The 21,008-nt window shown below is 33.2% G+C and overlaps 1 protein-coding gene across 1 annotated transcript; it reads left to right on the top strand.

Moving 5' to 3' along the window:
- The first annotated feature begins 9,185 nt into the window (after nt 1-9,185).
- Nucleotides 9,186-19,381, top strand: LOC110686073 (D-aminoacyl-tRNA deacylase-like). Its single transcript, XM_021862660.1, has 9 exons — nt 9,186-9,553; nt 9,655-9,835; nt 10,019-10,161; nt 10,310-10,373; nt 14,408-14,460; nt 14,766-14,821; nt 15,790-15,864; nt 16,488-16,673; nt 18,961-19,381. Exons 1-9 carry the CDS (start codon nt 9,452-9,454, stop codon nt 19,049-19,051), a joined length of 951 nt encoding a protein of 316 aa, XP_021718352.1. The 5' UTR covers nt 9,186-9,451; the 3' UTR covers nt 19,052-19,381.
- The last annotated feature ends 1,627 nt before the right edge of the window (nt 19,382-21,008 follow it).

Here is a 21,008-nt window from a genome sequence, read left to right as displayed (position 1 = left end):
ATTCAAAAAGAAAATAATTAAAAAAAAAATCCAAAAGTATTAAATATCCATATTACAACCAAATAGTCAATTTTAAAAAATAAATATTACAATTGCACTCGACAAGTTTTCATGTTTTGATAACGATTTACAATATCATTCATGCTAAAATTGAAAAACAAATCTCTCTCTAGATAAGTAATTAAGCAATCATTCAACATTTGATCTCCCATGCTATTACGCAATTTATCTTTCACTTGCATCATCCCGAAAAAATACTCTTTCTACACTTGTCGTTGCAACGGGTAGAATCAACACTAACTTTAAAAGTAAGTAGACTCGTTCATGAGTTTCAAACTTTCCCGTCTCAACAAATTTTGTAGAAAGCTCACTTAGACTTTTCAAATTCCAAAATCTCTCATCATTTTGAACATCAACAATGAAATTTTCAAGTGAATGCTCAAAAACTAATAATTCGGAGCTTGAAAATTCATTGGGATAAATTTGGCAAGTTGAGCTAATTTTCTTTTGTCAAAAGAAGAAAACCAATTAGCAGGATTAAAGCAAGACATACAAACAAGTAAATCCTTACTAACCTCGGAAATCGATTTTCAAGTTCTTGTATTTGAAGATCACTTACACTTAGAAAAAATTCGACTCGAAAATGATGAAGGTTTGTCACTTGTGGGCCTTTACCTCTAAACATTCTTCTCCCGGGAACAACATATCACCCCTCCATGTTTGGAACCTCAATGTCATACTTAGCCACATAAAAGAAGTGACTTTTTCCAAATGAGAATCGCATCCTTCATCTTTCATCTTTTGCAAATTAGCCTCGGTTATATCAACCATGACCATTGCATTTACAATGTCTTGATCATGCTTTTGCAATGCCACATTAAATTGATTTGTAATTCCAAATATAGCAATCATCAAGTGAATCGGTGAATTGTCACTTAAATTCTTGAAATCGTGGAGGCTAGTTTTTTATTTTCTTTTTCTTTTTTTTTAAAAAAAATTTTGTAAATGGTATTATCGTGGAGTAAAAAAATTAAAGAAATTGGAAACTATTAGACAAAAGTCTAACAAAGTCACAAAAATTCCTTCTTTTAAATTTTTTTCAAAAAAATAAATTTTAAGGTTTTACGTGAAACTACTTAAGACTTTTAGAAGTAGTCTGACTACCTATTCACATGTTATAACTTTTTTTTTCAAAAATAATGCTATGTCACGGGACCCACCATGACTAAAGGTGGATCTGGTGAGTCCGCCCCTGCTTGGATCCCAAGAAGGTGGGGAGCGATGTCACGACTCCACAATCTCAACCTCAGAGGTGACACTGTGTAACTGTTATTCATATGTATACATTGAGTACATGAGTGCACGCCTACGCGGTACGCCATCTATGTGAAATGTCCATGGCCACTACGCAACATCGACAATGGTGCATAATGGGCATAATTGCATACATTGGTGAGAATACTCGGAGCCTACCTCGTAAAAAACAAGCAACTCTTCCCCAAAACAGAGTGAAAAATAGAGTTAAGTACAAAGTTGGGGTCTAAGTTTTTAAGTTTTTCACCTTTTGGGACCTGGGGTTTTTTTTCACCTTTTTGGGACCTAGAGTTAAGAACCTGGCATTAATTCACCTTTTAAGCAACTCATTTTTAACTCACCTGAGAAAAACTTAGTCCCTTAGCAATAATTTTTCGCAAAATTAAACATAATCCCTTCCACCATAACCCCTTCATAAATGCTGTCAAACCAAAAAACACAGGTCCCTGAATCTTATCCAAACCAAAAATAAGTGAAGTGTTATGAAATTAAAGAGAAAGAGGAAGTGGGGGAGAGAATAGATCGATATTCTTATTATTGAATGATGTGGGAGTACATATGTATATATATACATGTGATACAATTAGGGCTTCCTTGTAGAATAACAAGTCTAGTATATCTAGAATATCCTAGAATAATCATAAGGGTATAATGGACATCTACTAAATACATATATTATATAACACTCCCCCTTGGATGACCATTATCGAATAGTGTGCCTCGTTAAAACCTTACTAGGAAAAACCCGATGGGATAAAAACCTAGTAAAGGAAAAAGAGTACAACACTATCGTAATACGCCTTGACATGCTGCCTCATAAAAAACCTTACCAAGAAAACCCAATGTGGGACAAAACCATGGTTAAGGGAAAAAGAGTGCAGCGCGTATTTTCTCCCCCTGATGAATGCATAACTTAAGATCTTCCAACGTAATGATCCAATGCTTAGTAACTTCACACTTGTAGCTGAATATCATTACTTGATAGTTGATCCTCCTTGATATAATCAAACTTGAATCTTCTAATCTTTACTGTGAGACATCTTCATTTCTCAACACTTGTGAGAACAATATCTATGTTGAGTTTACCACTATTATCTTATATGACATTTTTGTTTCAAGTTGTCTTACCATCAAAATTATACCTACTTCTGGAGGTCGTTAAAGTAGCTATTGATAATCAAATATTGATGATAATTTATGGCAACTCATGATATCTTGATATCATTATCTTAGTTTATATGAATTAGTAATATATAACATAAGTAATTATTATATACTTTACTCATGGTTCTTTTGGACCATAAGAAGATTATCCTTACTGCAATATAACTCATTACTATTCTTCTTTAGACATTTTGCATTTTATACGGGAGTTTTCCAATGAATATAAAAATCGATTAACTCTCGCTTGGTTAAACTTCAGGTTGATATTTCAATAACTTAGTCATCAATACTCTCCATGAGTTTGATAACAATATCAACATTGTCATTTTTCAGAATATCGAATTTGTAGGGCTAGATATTTGAATACGTTGTATATAAGTTCTGCGGGAACTTTTCATGCATGATTCATATATACATGCTATTGGATCGTCATCATATAAACTTTCATCACAATTATAAGCCCATCGGAGTATAAATTTCTTCTTGTAAGCCTTCATCATAATTATAAACTCGTCATACCATAAACATTCACATATAACACAATTGTTGTAAAGACCTAATGCATGCAATATGAGATGTAGAATTCATGATAAAACATTAAACAGAATATATATGTATTGAGTAATGCATCAAATTACATCCTATACATACAATGAGTAATTCATAAATTTAAAACTCAAACATGCACATAAATAAAAGACTCAAAAATGCAAACACTGTACAGTGTGGATTTCAGAAATCCATTTTCTAATTGGACTACTAGTCCATGATAAATTTTTGATTTATTATCTTAGTTTCATGTCGACATCCAAATGGACATATATTTCTGATCCCTTATTCACTAGTCCCATTCTATCATGCATATGCATTATTTATCGGTTCCATCATATACCGGCATCATCATATACCTCAAGGTACAATTTTAATTTACATGCTATTTTGACAATGATATCTGAATACGTTTCTCATTGGTCCCATCATAACTTTTCTTACATCATATGCCATCTATTGTAATAATTCAGATATTTATACCACTTTTGGGGTATTTCATACACTATAGTATTTATATACTATTACAATATTAAAAGTGTTAATTGCACTATCTTGCCACATATCATATCTTTATTTTGAAACCGATCATACAACCCACACTTCAGGTGTAGTGATTCAAGTATAATTGACAAGATTTTATCTCAATGTATACACATAATATGACCAAAATGTATCTTCAACGCTATGCAACATGAGTCATAACTGAATACAAATCAAATCATAAATGTGTAACATATCTTGATAATATATAGACAAAAGTTGGCATATAACTTTCAAAATACCATTATAGGGATCATCAAATTCTTTTCGATTTTCCAACTTTTGCTGATTCTTCTCCCCCTAAGTTGGTAAAATATCTCATTTATAGGGGCATCTAATTCTATACCAACTTAGCATATAAATTTGCATTAAAATTCATTTCATACGAGGATCACAATCAAAATTTATCTCTCAGAAGAATTATATTAAACAAGTTTTTATCTCTTCTAGAAAGCAATTTGAAAGAAAAATCATTTCTTCATTAACTATACATTGCATAACGCATACGTATTTATTATTAAATCTTTCATAATTTGTTCTCTTCAGGAGATCAATAATTTAATATCAATGGGGAGACATATGTTGTGCAGTTTAATTTCCTTCTTTTCCTATTTCTTATGTGCTTACATACAATAGCCCCAATCAATAGAATTGTTATACAAATATAAGCTTGATTGTAATTCTACTAGGTGATGATCTTCTGGATCACTAGAAACCTTGATAGTATGATACTAATTAAATATTCAGAATTTCCACATACAACTTGTATTTGGTGAGCTTCTGGTCACCAACATGTGACAACATATAAGTTATTCTGGTGAACTTCTAGTCATTTATTACTCTTTCGTATGAAAATTTATTCAAAACGAATATATTATCTCTTGAAATTTTCTTCAACACAAATCATTAAAAATCACAATCCAAATATAGCTCAACTTCAATGTTATATCTTGCCATTCTATTCATTCTATATATCTAACATTGAGAGAGTGTCAGCACATTATCAAATGAAACTTCGGGTTTCCATAATGGGTTTGAACCCGGATGGCATAATTTAATTATCACATCCAATCGTTTATCTAAATTTAAATTTTGGTCATTTTTCCAACACTAGTGTTTACTTTATTAGATATATTTTATGCATTGCCATGAGTATGATGTGATATTAGAACACCAATGTGTGTTTTTTATACATTTGGCAAGACAATCAACTGATACTTGAATACTTGATCCAATAATAACTCAACTCATACCCTGTTGGAGCATTGATTATAATCTTGATACATGCTAATCTTGTTGGACATTTTATACTCTTCTGGAGTATTTTATATAATCATGGTACATAATTAATTTTACTAAACATATTCTCTTATATAGATCTAGCATAATGTATCACTTTCTCAAATTTGCTATTGTCAATAATTGTTCTTTCCTATTTGAAAATTCTTATCTTTGGAAATTAATTGGCTACTACGCTTCAGGCGTGCTTTAGGATCATTAGAAACTATTGTTATCCTTCTAAGATATCAATTTTAATTGGAGCATTTACAGTTGGTATATAGTCAATAACATTTATTCATTTCCATCTTCAGGATGGTATCATTCTAAATATTTGATTATCACGTGGCCACCTCTATTAAATCATTAAATCATTGATATTTAGGCTAGTGTATGTACCAAACTGACCATCAACATATTTAATTATTCATGTGCAAGGTTTACATAAAAACAATGGAATAAACACTATCTCCCCCTAATCCTTCCATATGGGGGGTATAAAAATAGTCCAACAATCTTTAAATCCCTTGCTCCTTTTAAGCCATTAATTCTTTTAGCAATGCATGTATCAAACAAAGCAAAGTTATTATTTTCCTCTTGCCCAATTATATAAATCTTTATATTGAAAATTCTCAAAAGTATGGGCATAGTGAATACATTATTCAACTAATTAAATAATCTTTTCACAATGTCATGCTTAGATTAATTTTATTTCAAATGAATATTATGTACTCATGTTTGTAATTATCATGAACTTTACATGAATGATAATCATCATGCAAACATATACCTTTTAATCATAAGAATTTTCATTCACTTCTGGGAATGAGTAAATTCAATTATTTATCAACATTTATATATATATAGATCGAGTTCAATACCTTAAATGTGCAACCAATAGACAATATTAGAACTAATCAAAATATTTTGTATATTTTTCTCTTGACATTGTGTTTATAAAATCACTTTAGTCTTGTGACTGGTGGACATATTCAGGCCACGTATACGGTATATTTGACCCTTTAATTCATTAGTTTAAGGAAATTCAAGTCGTTACGTATGAATACTTCACGTTCAATTTATTCATCATTCCTATAATTCAACTTCATGTATATAAGTATATAATCAAATTCAATCACACATCAAACAATACTTATACCATCGTGTTAGTATGTTTCATAATTATAAGGTTACTAAGTTAATGTCAATTTTTATGCATGTTCATGAGATATTTTAAAGTATATATTAAAAGAACAAAATTTGGAACTTCAAGTCCAAAATTGAAAAAGGAGTATGCAATTATAGAGTATTAGCTTGCAACTAATCATTGATTTTATAGTTTAAAATACAATTGTACAGACATGCATCTGACTAGTATCAAGTTATCAAGTATCAATTAAGCAATTCCTCGACAAAACAAATAAAGATAAATTAAATTATGGATGAACATAATAAATATAGATATTTAGTTAATACTAAGGATGCAAAATAGAGTTGATATACGAATAAAATTGGTCTCTTGGTTAATAGAGCTACGAATTGATAAAGTCAATCTTATCTTTAATTAGTTTGTTAGAACTTGTAACATACTAATAAAAAAGGAATCTCGGTACACATAGATATCATGATAAATAAAATATCTTAAAATTATAATTAAGATTAGATATTATGTGAGACAATGACCAAATATAAATACTCCATATGCAATCAAAAGAATATAATCAAACATCACATAGTAATTCTTATACCATGGTTTATTATAATAAGGTAGCAATAATAATCATAATTCATTCCTTACAATAAACAAGATCAAAAAGCATAGATTTAAATAATTCTTAATACTTAGTGTTGGTGTTACAATGCAATATAGTACCAAGTTAAGTAATCATTACTATGGATTAGTGGCACTCCTTGTGAAAGAATTTTGCCACACAACATAAATGGTTATTATTAGTATACATACTGTTATATAATTCTTATAGATTGAAGTCCAACATTATATACTCCAACATGTGCCATGTACAATGAGCACTAGATTACAACTCAATTAAAATTCATTCATAGTTTAAATCACATAAAAATTTGATCAAGAAATATGCACTTTAATCCATTGAATAACAAAAATAATTCCTAATTATGAGTTACATGCTTACATAAGTCTATGCAGCACAGTAGCACACTACGTTAAAATAATGGAATTGGATATTCTTAGCTCATTAATTTCTAAATTTTAGCACATGAATCAAAACCTTTTAAAAGTTTAATATCTTAAATTTCAATTAAATTAATAATAAAATTTCATTGTGATGGTATTATATTAATACAAAATTTAAAAAATCAAATTGCAAATCAAAGTAAAGAAGGAAACTTTCGACGACTAACAAACAATAAAAATAAAAATAATAGCGTACCTTTTGTTGAATTGGCAAGATTATTGAGATTACAACCGAATTATAGTGCACAGTCTATGATTATTATCAAGATCTAAATTGTTGCCTTGTCGGCCAAGGTAAATGCTTAATCAAGGTTAATTTCCTTTGTTACTTCGTCAAGGTTAGTTACACTAGTTTATTAGTTAGTCTAAAACATAACTCTACCACCACATTTTAAAAGCAAGATATCATAATAAATAAATAATGCATAAAGGGGCACATACATGATAAAATTTATTAGGCAAGATGATAGTTAATAATAAGATAAAATTAAGAAGGAACTTATCTGGTTGCGTCCATATACCGAGGACAATGACAAATATAATTTAGTTGGGCCTTTAACAATGATCATAGCCCACAGAAAATACAGTTTAGTGTATTCTTCTAAATTGCCGGAGGAGAATTGCATAATATTTCCACCAACAACAATATATGTGGAGTGTGGCTTTCGTAGATTTCGAATATGATTTTTAATCGGATGTGTAGAGTGATCACGTTATGATTAACGCTATGAGCATCCCCCTTGGTAATTAATAAAACATTCAATTAAGGCTTCATGGTGATGTATGCAAGTCTAATTGACTCATCATTTCTCTGTTAGTAGTCGCTTTTCCATCAATTGCTTAATCGGCTATAGTTGCTCAATAGGCTAGGGCTTGGTGCTGATAACGTGTTATAAAATTAAAGAGAAAGAGGAAAAGTGGGGGAGAGAATAGATCGATATTCTTATTATCGAATGATGTGGGAGTACATATGTATATATACATGTGATACAATTAGGGTTTCCTGGTAGAATAATAAGTCTAATATATCTAGAATATCCTAGAATAATCATAAGGGGTATAATGGACATCTACTAAATACATATATTATATAACATGAAGAAATTTAGGTACAATTTTTTTAAAACGGATACAAATCCAAAAAACTAGCCATCAGAGAAAGCAATACAAGGAGTATAAATACAATCAGATGCAGAGTTGAAGCCTCCATTATCTTCTCCAAAAGCTGAACCTGTAGAAAAAAAAATGGCAACAGTAAATTATGTTTGCAGATGCAACAAAAGGGCTGTTAGAAGGTTATCAAGGACAACCAGGAATCCATTTAGAAGATTCATCACATGTCAAAATTACAAGTAGTATAATAGTTGTGAATTTTGGGAGTGGGTAGATGGAGATTATGAATGGGAGGTGAAATATGAAATGATCAAAATGATACAAATGAATGAGATGCTGCAGAATATAGATGAATAGAGGAAGAATATGATTAGTTTTTATAGGATTTTAATTATATTTCTTGTAATCATTATTGGTTTTATGTATTTGTTCAAGTAAAGAAAAATTAGGATTCTCTTGTTACCTCCTTAGTACCTCCAGACAGTTGTAGTACTTGATCCAATGATGGATTGTGACTGAGTAGTTTGAGATGTATTGTTTGGCTACACAATTTAATAAAAAAATAATTTTATTTCAAAGTTTATTTTGTATGAGTGAATGAAAATCAGTAATATTGAAATGCAAATGCTTACCATACCTTGTCTTGTGTAGCCATATGGGTAAGTGTATACTGCTACACCCCTGTTATGCATAGGAAGATTAACTTGACTTTGTTGGGTGTTAGGACAGGCCTGTTGGTGCTGGTTCTGTTGCTGTTTCCTCTTCTCCGGACCTGCATCAGAAGCTTGTCCTTTTTGAGCTGTATGCTTACCTGATTTTTGGGGGCGAAGCTTCTCGCGTAGGCTTCCACTTCCCAACACACACGTGTCTCATTTTCGAAGGCCGCAATCAAATCAGTCAGAATATGCTTTTAGGGGACTAAATTTTTAAAGTAGGGGACTAAGTTTTTTTATCAACTTTTTAGGGGACTATGTGTTTTTAACTAAGGGACAAAGTTTTTAACCCAACCTAATTAAATTTTGACCGGATTTTACACGTGAGGTCCTAAACCATGAAAAAAAAAACATAGGTCCCAAAACGTGAAAAGCTTAAAAACTTAGACTCCATATTTATACTTAACTCGTGAAAAAGAGAGCCCACCACTCCCTAGTCGAGTTCCTCTTCATCTCACTCTCTCTAATAACAACAAAGAGAAGTATAAATTAACAACATTTCTTTCTGGGTTCCTCCATTAAAATCAAACCCACAATTCAATTTCCTCTCTCAATTTGAACAATGGTGACACTTGTTGTATCCACTACAATTGATCCGGCATCAATCGGCCCTGCTTCAGCTCTTTTGGCCATGCCCGGGTGGTCTCCCGGCCCTTCTTTCGAGGTTATTTCTCTCTCTTTCATCTCAATTACAGTATTTGTTTTCTGGGAATGATTTTATTTGATGTGGGATTTTTATGGAAAAGTGTTGATGATTATTGGTAGGGATTAAGAAGTTATGAAAATGGAGAAGTTAGAATGTTGCAGCATGACAATAGTATAGTCAAAGAAGACAATCTCGACGCTCGTTGGGAAGAATTAACTCATGAATGCGTCGATAATGTCATTTTTCTTAGTAAACATACTGCTGTCACTAAACGCCCTGCTCTTACCATTCACCCAATTGGTATCTCTCTCTATTTATCTTTCTTTTTCAATGAATTTGATTTGAATTTTGTTTGGTTTTTTTGGGTATAACATGTAATTTGTAATAGTATTTGATTTTGTGATTTGGGTCTTGATTTGGATGATGTTTGATTGTAATTTGATTGTTGGTGATGTGGTTGTTTTTGGGAAATTGGTGTAATAGGGGTGCCACATTTGAAAGAAGGGGATGTAACCCCACAAGGTGGGAAGCCGGGATGGGCTGCACCTCCTGATCCTAGAATGGGACCTTGGATTCGACATTTAAGGAGTATCGCTGAATCTCGGAATTTGATTCCTGAATTTGAAGTGAGTATTGTATATTTGAGGTTTAGTTGTTTGATTGTAACATGTAATCACAATACATATTGACTTGTACAAGAATTTTGAGAAGGGTCATCCAATGTTTCATCTTATTTTTGGCAACCTAAGGAATTCTTTATTTCTTTTAATGTAGATTACCATGGAGGCTACTCATCATGGACCTGTGACAAGTAAGCCGACTATGTTTCTTGAAATTGGTGAGTTTCATTTCTATTGTATGCTGGACATTTTATTCTTATTAAAATGACAGGATAAGGATAAAATAAGGTAGTGTTTTAGGGTGTGTTTATTCACATGATTTTCACTTATTAGACCTTATTAAAACGTATTTTAGTTGTGATTTGAACTTGACTAACCCTTATCAAAACTTATTAAACTTATCTGACGTGAAATAAGTGAACACTTGAATTCCGATTGTCTTATCTACTCCTAACTTATATTTTTTTTGAACTTATTAGCCTTTGATTATTTTATTTATTTATTAGACTTTATTATAGGGACTTCTTTGACACATTGGAACGTATTAACCCTTATCTTATATGAACTTATTAGTCCTCATATTATCTTTATGAACTTATTATCCTTTATTCTATCTTGTTTGAGTTAGTATGAATTTATTAGACCCGAAATAAATGAAAATAGATAAGGTGAGGAGAATAGAGTCTAACTCTTGAGACATATGAAATGGTTTGAAATCTCATAATCAATACATTGTTAGATCATTGTGAGGAACTTATGTCAATTCAAATGAACTCTAATTGTTTATTTGTCTAAATATAAAGGATGAAGGTGCCCTTAATTGATATAGGGTTTGTATAGAGATCTTAGTTGGTTTAAATTGTCATGATGTAGAACATGCTTACTGGATTTTTATCGAGGATATGACTTTAGTGAAGCATCATGTATTAAAGACACTTGTAATGAGTTAATATTATCAAACATGGCCTGTTTCTTGTATTTTTTTTTCTTAACTTTATGAGAAGATCTTTAGTGATCAAGTAAGGTCACAACTCACAAAGCCACAATCATCTGCATTCCAAGTTTGTAAAGAAAACAATGGGGATTTTCCACATTCGTAGTGATATTTAGTTTATAAAATTAGGCATCTTGTCAAATATGCTTAAGTTTGTCATTTATTTTTTCCATTTTATATTGTTATATTCTCTTATTGATTGCACTTACTCCCTATTTTATTTTCGGCTGTTTACTAACTTCCCTTCTACCTCAAACACCAAAGGACCTTGCCATTATTAGGGATGTTACGAGAGAAAGTGACATCATATAATTGTATAAAATAGGAAAAGAAGTGAATATCATGCAAAAGGCAATTTATCTTATTTTCAGCCAAAACTTTCTAGACTCTATGCCCTATCTTTATTTGATGATTAGTTTTATCCACGTAGCACCCACCTTCGTTATACTAAGCCGTTGCAAATGCCATTCCTACGAGATGAAATCTGTGTTTATGTTAGTTGTTGACATTATACATAGGAATCGATGAAAAATTAATCTTAATTATAAAATGCACGAGGCGCACTAAAGCGCAAAGTTTCCTTCGCTGCCAAGCACAAGGCGAAAATGGCGGTTATTTATGATGTTATAACCATGAGGTGGTTATGCTAAGGTTCCCAAAAGTAGGAGCGTGGCCTTAGTGATATTTTGCCTACTAAAAGGCAGTTATGTTCACTATGAAGATAGAGATGCATGATGCATAGTGGTTATTTGAGCCCGGCTGAGCATTGATGGTGTTGACCACGCCAAGTGTTACCTGGGAAGATGGTGGTTACGCCACTAACATCATGTGCACAAAGTAGCACTAGCACTAGTGTAATGTGCCTTGGGATTTAGGAGCATGATAGTAATGGGATTGGCATTGATTATGGCACACGAGCACAAAGTAGCACTAGTGTAATGCACCCTAAAATGTAGGGGCATGACAATAGTGGGAAGTTATACACTTATACTTATTGGGTGTTGTGGGCAATTTAGGCTGTAGTCGATAGTGCTTATGCCTATGAATTGGCATTAATCTTCAATTACAAAGAGCCCAGAATTCTACATAAATTTCTTACTAGAGAACTTTGTATGCTTTGTAATTGGTTTGGTCACTTCAGTGTATTAAAGTGGTGTGCTGTGTGCTATATTTATCATTGTTGTTTCTTCTCCCCTCTGAGGGTGCACTTGGTCTAGATGCTATCGTGGGAGCCTTCAAGGACCTAGTCTGCTACCCATTAGGAATTGAGGAATGAAGCATAAGACGGTTTAGAGAAAGCAACTTTTCGCATGAAGAAATTAGAGTTCGGTATCGGGTTAAATTGTTATTGAAACTTACTTCTTGATCTCGAAAGTGATCAACACTAAGATGGAGCAACAATCCTTGACTTTGATACGACGGTCCATTTGAAATAGTTCAAATTTGTCATAAAGGCTCAAGGTGCATTCGACATTTCATACTAGGTATTTAAAACCTTATTAAGACTATGTTAAGGGTGCTTGCACCCTTTTTCATAATCGGATACACTAACGAATCGGAAACAATGTTTGATATGGGTGTTTGGGCAAAGCAAGAAGAATTGCCACATTAAGTACTTGGTAGAAGAATATGCGGGAATGCGATACTATGTTGTGGAATTTTAAGGGTCCAATTGAAGACTACTCAGGGCGTCCGGCTCTTCAAGTTAGAGTGGTTTGTGAGAATCCTATTAGCTATGTGGAGGCATGGCGTGTGTTTGGCAAGGGAACATTTATTAGCATATCAACTTGACTTAAAGAAGGGCTCCTATTAGCTATGTGGGGGCAAGGCGTGAGTTTAGCAAGAGCACATTTATTAGCATATTACCATGATGTAAAGATAGGTTAGGTAAGTACTTGTAAATATTAAAGTTGTTCTATGGTATGGTATGGTTGTTTAATTGTTGTCATCTGGTTGTCTCATCATATATGGAAATAAGTTAAGTATCATTGGGCGAGCATTATATTTCAAAGATGGACCCAATGACCCGTTATTATGTTTATGTAATTTCATTGCCATTGGGAGTATATGTTGAATCCAATAAGAAGCTCTTATAGGGTGGCAGATGGCCATGGACGCCTCTTAGACTTGTCCATTGGCATGGCTCTGGCATATCATGGGCAATCTACACCTTAGCACATCAGGTCTGCTTGAACTTGTGGACTCGGATGCGTGACATAGTGATGGGGCCTTGGTGCATGCGTAGGCATTGGCAATGTAGTTGCATGCATAGGTGTGGCAATATTTGAGTTAATGATATTGTGTATGTTGCATATGTATTATATATTGTAATATAAGGCGCATGATAAGAATTTGGTAGGTCACATGTGGGAAATGGCAATATAGTAAAATGTTGTGTTGTTGTGATTTGCATGAATAGTTGGCTAGAGGAGTTGGTTATGATTATTGTAATTTCTTTAGTTTGTAGTCCTCTCAATGCATTTTTAGCCAATTGGCATGTTTGTTTGGCCAAGGGAGTGGGGCTATAATGCCTAGTTGCCTATAAACAAATTATCTTAGGGATTGTCCAAGGCATCCAAGTCGATGCAACCATATAGTAAAAAAAAAAATTCGTTGTTACACTATCATTTTGTATGCATTATAGTTTATCATGCTATTGTTTTTACGTGTGTTAGACTTGTTAGGGAGATATAAGCCTTCATGCCAAGCAAAATATTTAGCTGTGACACCTATCCAAGCACACTGTTGATGTACATACTCTTAGTCTCTTACCATGCATAGCAGAGATTGTTTCTAATTGACCCTTGATTTGATATGCAATGTCCATACGTCATTTCATACAAGTAGTTATTAAGAAGCTCTGGCACTTTAATCCATCTTATTTTAGTACATTATTATCCAAAAGTTGTAGAATTATAGTCTTCAACTTCGTTGTGATATAATCTTTACATTCCTTGAACTGGCCAACAGATACAGTGGTGAATATTCATACTTTTGCTCACAAGGTTGAAGGCAATCTGGATTAGTTGTTCTGTGTTTTCCTTCTGATATATAGAAATTCAGGGCATCTCTGTAAAAATTCACATCATGCTAATGGCCAAAAGTCAAACTTCTTTAATCATTTTGGATTGTTTTGTGGAATTGATGGGTTGCCATATTTTGGGTAGAGTGACTATTATAATCCCGTTCCTGAAGTTATTGGTTATCTAAATCTTATCTTGCTGCTGGCTTCTTATTTGCTTGCTTTTGGTAGTATAGGTAGCACTCTGGAGTACTGGCAGAGAGAGGATGCTGCTGAAGTCATGGCTATAGTTGAGTTACTTCTCCACTTTTTCTTTTTTTTTTTTTTTTTCCCTTCTTTTTTCTTTTCTGTATTTATATCTTAGTTTGATTTCTCTTTATCTGAGATGAAAGTTGTTTTTTTTTTTCTAAGAGCTTGTTGCAGCCCTTTAACAAGGAGGTATTAACCATCAGAAAAAGTTTCACCTATCTTCATTGTATAATACTGAAGATACTCTGATGTATTATTTTATTATGTAGTGTCTCTGTAAGTGTTGCCATAAATTGATCAATATAGGTGCCCTCCGCATCCTCTTAACATCTTAATTGTTTGTAGTTGGTCTGGGAAGGGCTTGGACTTGGAGGAGGTTCTCCTGTGGGTATATGGGACAGGTACACTTTTTTTTTTCTTTAGCAGTTGGTGCCCTGGACTAGCTACTTTTGTTTCATTTATAGGTCTTAATCACTAGCTCACGTGTTGGCTGTTTTTGCTGCATTGATCTATTGACTTATTCACAAGCATGATTTCTTAACCCTTTTGGCCCCCGGATTGTCCCATTGTTGTGCAAGTATAATTGGTAATATCTCTTCAAAGTCCAGATAACTGTTATGTGTAAGGTGCTCTTGATATGCCTCTGTATTATGCTTAATATAGTTTCTTTATGCATATCTAGTTACTTGAAGAGTTTTCATAAAAATTTGGACTCCTGTAGAAAAAAAATGGTGTTACCATGGTTATTATTTTAAGTTTATTGCTGGAACAACCACTATAATTGAAGGAAAGAAATATTAAACAAAAAGGGCTCATTGATCAAAACATGTGCTGTGGATTATGGCGCATCTCCAGCCATTTTTGTCCTGCAATGAATGACATATATTCTGAAATTACTACTGCCAACAGCCCAATAGCTTGATGTTTTAGCTGGAAGTCTGGGACCTAAGATTCTGCTAAGACTAGTATGTATTACAATAGATTAATAGTTCGAAATCATTGAATTATATTTTATATTGCAGAAAAAATGTAATACCAGTTATATATTTTTCTCACACCTTAAAATTGTAAAATTTAGATTCTTTTATACTTCGAAAATACTTCTTACTATTTAGTGGATCTTCGATGAGTATAATGTTTTTTAGTAAATTTGAAAGTTTCTGTTATTTGTTGCATGGTGTCAAGTTTGGTTTGTTAATTGTAGTACTTGTGGACAGATTGAAGTTCACACATTTTACAATTTACCTTAAAAAGTAAATTATTAAAGGAGTTTACCTTTTCTGCTTCTTTTCTTTTCTTTTTCCAAATTCTTGTCCTGTTATGGAATGCAATACCGTGATTCATCTAATGTGTAAACACATTCATTCAGGAATTCTGACAGAAAGAAAGTTATTATAGGGATTGGAGGTGGTCATTATGTACCTCGTCACATGGACATAATTATGTAAGTCATTTTGTTAAACTCATTTGCTATGTTAAACCTTACATGTTTAAAGGATTATGCATAGTCTCTGTTCAATTGATTTCTAATTGCCTTGCATTGTATTGGAATCGTTAGTTACACTTCATGAGTGGAGATCTATCTTATGGAAATGAATTAATGTAGTACCACAACTTTGTACAAGTAAAGCTGTAGACTACATAATTTGGCTTTTTGCCAAGGTGATAAAACGTCTGTTTTTATGAAATAGTTGCTTAGTTTCCAAGTGTAGTGAAGATTTGAAGGGAATTGCACCAGCTTTTGTGATCTATGATAAATGACTGGGGGCTTTCTTTGCTTTCCAAGCAGATTGGGTTTTTGTACAGTGTACAGACAGTAATGAAATGAGTTTCTTGTGGTTCTCTGCATTTTGAGGAAAGAAAAATTATTAATTATGCTTATCTTTGAAGAAATATATTTATGTCTTAGTTGAATATGATTTTAGTCATGCTACCTATATTTTCTTTATTACAATTTTTTAGTCTAAAAGTAGAAAATTTCCTTTGTTGAAGCATTTGGCGAGGTGCCATTGCTGTGCTCTACAGCCTGCTAGTGCTTCCCCTTTAACTGTAAGAAACTATATACAGGAAAGAAAATGTTTGGGTGGGCCATCTGCTCTCTGGATATTCCTTGCCAATGGATGACCCCGGCCAGTCAAAAGTAGAAGCTGCTAAATGTATTGGTGGTACCTGGAAAGAAGCTATCAGAGCTGCATATGAGGCTACTGAAATTGCTTTTCCTGGAGGAGAAATTCTGGCTCATCTTGATCACAAGTTAGTTTTTATCCGCCAATCGATTCTTTTTATGGAATATTTATAATATCTTTCTGCAGTAAGTGAAGTATTATTGTTACTCCTTATTTAATGATCGATATGATGTGATTCCAAATATTTCAATGGGTGTTACGAGAAGCTGATGATCAGATTTAGATCATTAAATCTGTGAATTATTAAGCAAAAAATTTTAAATGAAGGTTTGTGTGTGAAGTTAATAATTACCATTGAGTACTGCACTGGTGTTCTAGTACATCATGAGGTGCCTGGTTACCGGAGGATTTAACAGGATGCGATCTCACCCTGAAACTATGTAATGTTTGTTTCTGTTGGACCCTTGATTGGGACTAGGTCATCATGTTGTGTCACGTCTCAGAAGGAACAGAGGACATTTAAAATGGTCCAACATATAACTAAAAGATTAACAAGTTGCCTTATGATGTATTTTTAATTATTTTTTACTCTATTGGAGAATAGTGTACTTTTGATGTTTATAATGCCTTTTAAACTATCAACTGGTACAAACTAGAACATTGAAAGTGTCAGTTTGATTGGCTGAAAGAAAAAGGATCAGTTCCTCATTTTTCTCTTTCCTTTCCTGTTGCCCAAACCTTACAAAGAAAAGAGCAAGAAGGGAGTGAAAAGTGAGATGTTTGAGATGAGTAGGTCCTTGCTATTTGACCCAAACATTCTTATTGTGTATTCAAGGAATAATATGATTGAGTAATTAAATCATAGTAACGAGGATGCGTGAAAATAGCTAAGATTGCTAGATGATGGTGAAGTGTGTCCCTTCAGCTTATTGGGAGTATCACAATGAACGACTAAATATAAAAGGCTTTACTGCAGAATGGACTGTGAAATTACTTGCCCCAATTTTTGCAATCATCTTTTCAGTTGATACTTGTGGTCTTGTACGCTTGTGGGGAAGGGAAGTAATCTTTATGGTACTTTAGAACCATAATTGTGTGGAATGCCCATTTGGAGTGTATAAGAGATTCAAACTCAAAATTAAAAAGGAATTAAGCTGCCTTAAGATTCTTTTCATGATATTCACCCCCTTGCCTCCCTGAGAGTTTGGAGTAGGGACATTGTTAAGAAGAGGCTTTATCTAAAACAAAGTATTATTATTTAATTTACATTTTCTAGTTGAAGATCAGCAATTTCTAGCACCATAAACTGCGAATACGTTCTCACGTGCAAGGGGGTTGAATGAAGTGATGCTGTTCCTTTTTTGCTTTTATAACAAGAGAAAATGAAAAGACTTTGTTCCTTTTTGCCTTTTGTCCAGTGAGTTATTTGACTACTTTTCTTTAGTTTATGATGGAATATTAAGACTACTTTTCACCGAGAACATTTATCCAAGCAAGATTTGTATAATTACTCCGTACTTGTCACAGGTAAGAGTCCATACTACTATAATTGGTAATCCATTGGGTGATTAAAACCTTTCACCCTTTTGTTGTTGGGATTCCTTGGCACTTTATCTTTAGTAAGAAACATTCCCTTGTAAATCAGGAATGTTTGAGTAGCAATAATAAGGAGAGGAGGAAGTGGGTTTGTTTTTTACTTTCAAATCTCTTCTTTTAGAAGGATTTATTTTGTGTAAATAGGGATAGGAAATTAGATCTCTCCTTTCTGTTTGATTCCCTTTTGCTAATCTTCTCCTATTAAAGGTAATTAGATCCATCACTCTCCCTTTATTCTTTCTCTCATCCAAACACTGTTACGGTTTCTTTTTTAGGCAATCTCATTGCTTGTTAGGTTATGAACTGCATGTATATTAACCTCTCATACTTCCAGGCTTCCAGCACTATGATCAAAATGTTATTGAATTTATAGGCAATTTAAAAAATACTTCGTATCATTTAAACATCTCCTCGTGTTAACACGATTTGTATAGTAGTCTTGAGCTCCCTGTAAAAAAGACTGATATGGCATCTGGTGATACTTTGTGCTTTTCAGATAAAAGAGGAATTTTGAGTTAATCAGACTTGTAGAATAAAATTTTAAAATATCAATTAAGATAGTTATAGGTACCTCTCTTCATCAGAACAACAGGATTATTTGGCATTTTAAGAACCATGACAATTCATAAATCCTTGTGTTCTAATGATTAACTGATCAACAGCGGTTTTAGTTGTGCTTTTGCCTTGTGCTTTGTGCAATGATTATCCATTGTTGGTTTACGTTGTGTTAACTATTGTTTGTTTTTACAAGACGTCAGTCCCATTTTCCTACTGAAACATCAACTCTGAAGTTGACCCTGGCTGCAAATTGAATGCAGGAGTTTCAAGGGATGGCAGAAGAAGGCAATCACCGCATTTCTTGAGGAACAGAACATACAGATTGGCAAGCCAAATGATTTCAAACAATAGGGCAGTCTGCCTCACATTGACGTGGACTAGGCTTTTGTACTACATAGCTACAATCAATACTGCAATTCCTTTAGGGTTGAAGCAATGTTAGATTCTCATTGATTGTGAATGATGTTATAAGGTATGGTGTAAACGTTTCTCCAACATTTCATTTGTTGGGAATGGAGGTTTACAACATACCTTATTATATAGCCAATATAGGGAAAATAAAACCAAATACGAGTACGTAATAGAGTAGTTTTTCAAATTATGACAAGGCTAAGAACTGAAGCAATGATGATCTTGGAAAGGAAATAACGCAATACATTATTCTAGCTTCTTCGGGTGTTTTTTTTTCTGAGTAGTATTTTTTCTTTTTTGCACTTGGCAAAGTTATGTGTTTGCAAATGTGATAGTCAAATTGTTGTAACTTTACAGTAGCGGAAAATGTATACTTAGATAAAAATAATTGTCTTTATGTTCGATGTTAGGTGCCCTAACAACTTTCAAAAGAAGCAGATACATCAAGTCATAATGAATTGAGGACCGATATCAACCTCAAATTTCATTGCAAATTTTGTTATTAATATTACGAAATGAATTGGTTACGTCTTCACAGTTTGCATATTGAACACGAAGATTTGATGGTGTCATGAAATTGACACCCGCAATGACAACTCTTAGTGTGCAAATTGCATGATATTCCTTAGAATGAAGTGTAGAATCTTAGATTTGCATTAAACTTAGCTGTGTTGTATTACAGCCGTATTCCACCATCTCTTAATGCATCACTTGCACACCTCAAAGCTCAACCCTTGGATTGAGACAATATTACCAACTTTGTGGTGTACTTTGATTAAAGATGGCTCTGGGCCGTGTCGGGTCGTGTCTCATGTCAGGCCCACGTGCTTTGGGGTTAGTTAGGTCCAATTCACGAGTTTCGTGCCGGGCCGAAGTTTTCAAAAGGTTGGCCCGTGTGTCGGGCTATGCCAGGCTTGCGCGCCTAAGCAAAATTGCATTGATTTTAGCATGCTTTGCCATGCCGTGCCTTATCGTGCTTCTCACAAATGAAGGCGGCTCAAGCCTGGCCCATGGCCCACACGCACAATACAGTGCCGTGTTGTGCTTTTTTCGTGCTGGACTGTGCCGGGCTTCGGCCTGGCCCGGCCCAGTGCCATCTTTAACTTTGATCATCCTATTTCACCTTCTAGCAAGTGTTATCCCTTTGATCCATAAGTCCTACGAAAACTACCTTCGTTTGCTGATAGTTGTTTCACTTTGACTTTTAACACTATCTATAAAGCTCTCTTTTTAATTATCTAATTTTATTATGTATATGCAGTATATATTAAACAAATATTATCATGTAAAACGTCTATGAAATTGTTTCAATGTATATTATCAAGTGAATTTTTTTTTCCTCTAGTTTTATTCTCTTCATATGATTTATGTTGTACTCTGTAATATAATATAATAAATGGACAATAACATAATAAGTTGGGGAATAAAAATGAAGATATGTAATTACCTTACACAGTTACAAGACTATATAATGAGTAATAAGGGTTTAATGTCAAATGAATCTACATTATACTCGCAAATCTAAGTTTTACAAAGGTAAAATCTATAGTAATCATTTAAAAAGCGTTTCTATATAGCAAGCATATGTGACACGTGAAACTTTTTGTGGATAAACAAGATATATAACTTAAAAGAGTCTTACCCTCTTATATTTTTGTTACTCGTACATAAGAATATAACTAACTCTATACTAGGAATGACAACGGATTGGATACGGCTAAATCCGAATTAGATCTGTTTAGTAAACGGACCTTGGACTCGAATTTGAATCCGAAAAATCCGAATCTGAGTCCGATCCGACTCATAATTTTTGGATCCAAAACCGGTTCGTTTATTCGGACCTTCGAAATGGTCCAAATATTTTTTTTTTATTTTTATTTTTTTGTAATGTGTGATA

The sequence above is a fragment of the Chenopodium quinoa genome, unplaced genomic scaffold, assembly GCF_001683475.1.
Source record: "Chenopodium quinoa cultivar QQ74 unplaced genomic scaffold, ASM168347v1, whole genome shotgun sequence".
Taxonomy (NCBI): domain Eukaryota; kingdom Viridiplantae; phylum Streptophyta; class Magnoliopsida; order Caryophyllales; family Amaranthaceae; genus Chenopodium; species Chenopodium quinoa.
This window is presented reverse-complemented; position numbering and strand designations above follow the sequence as displayed.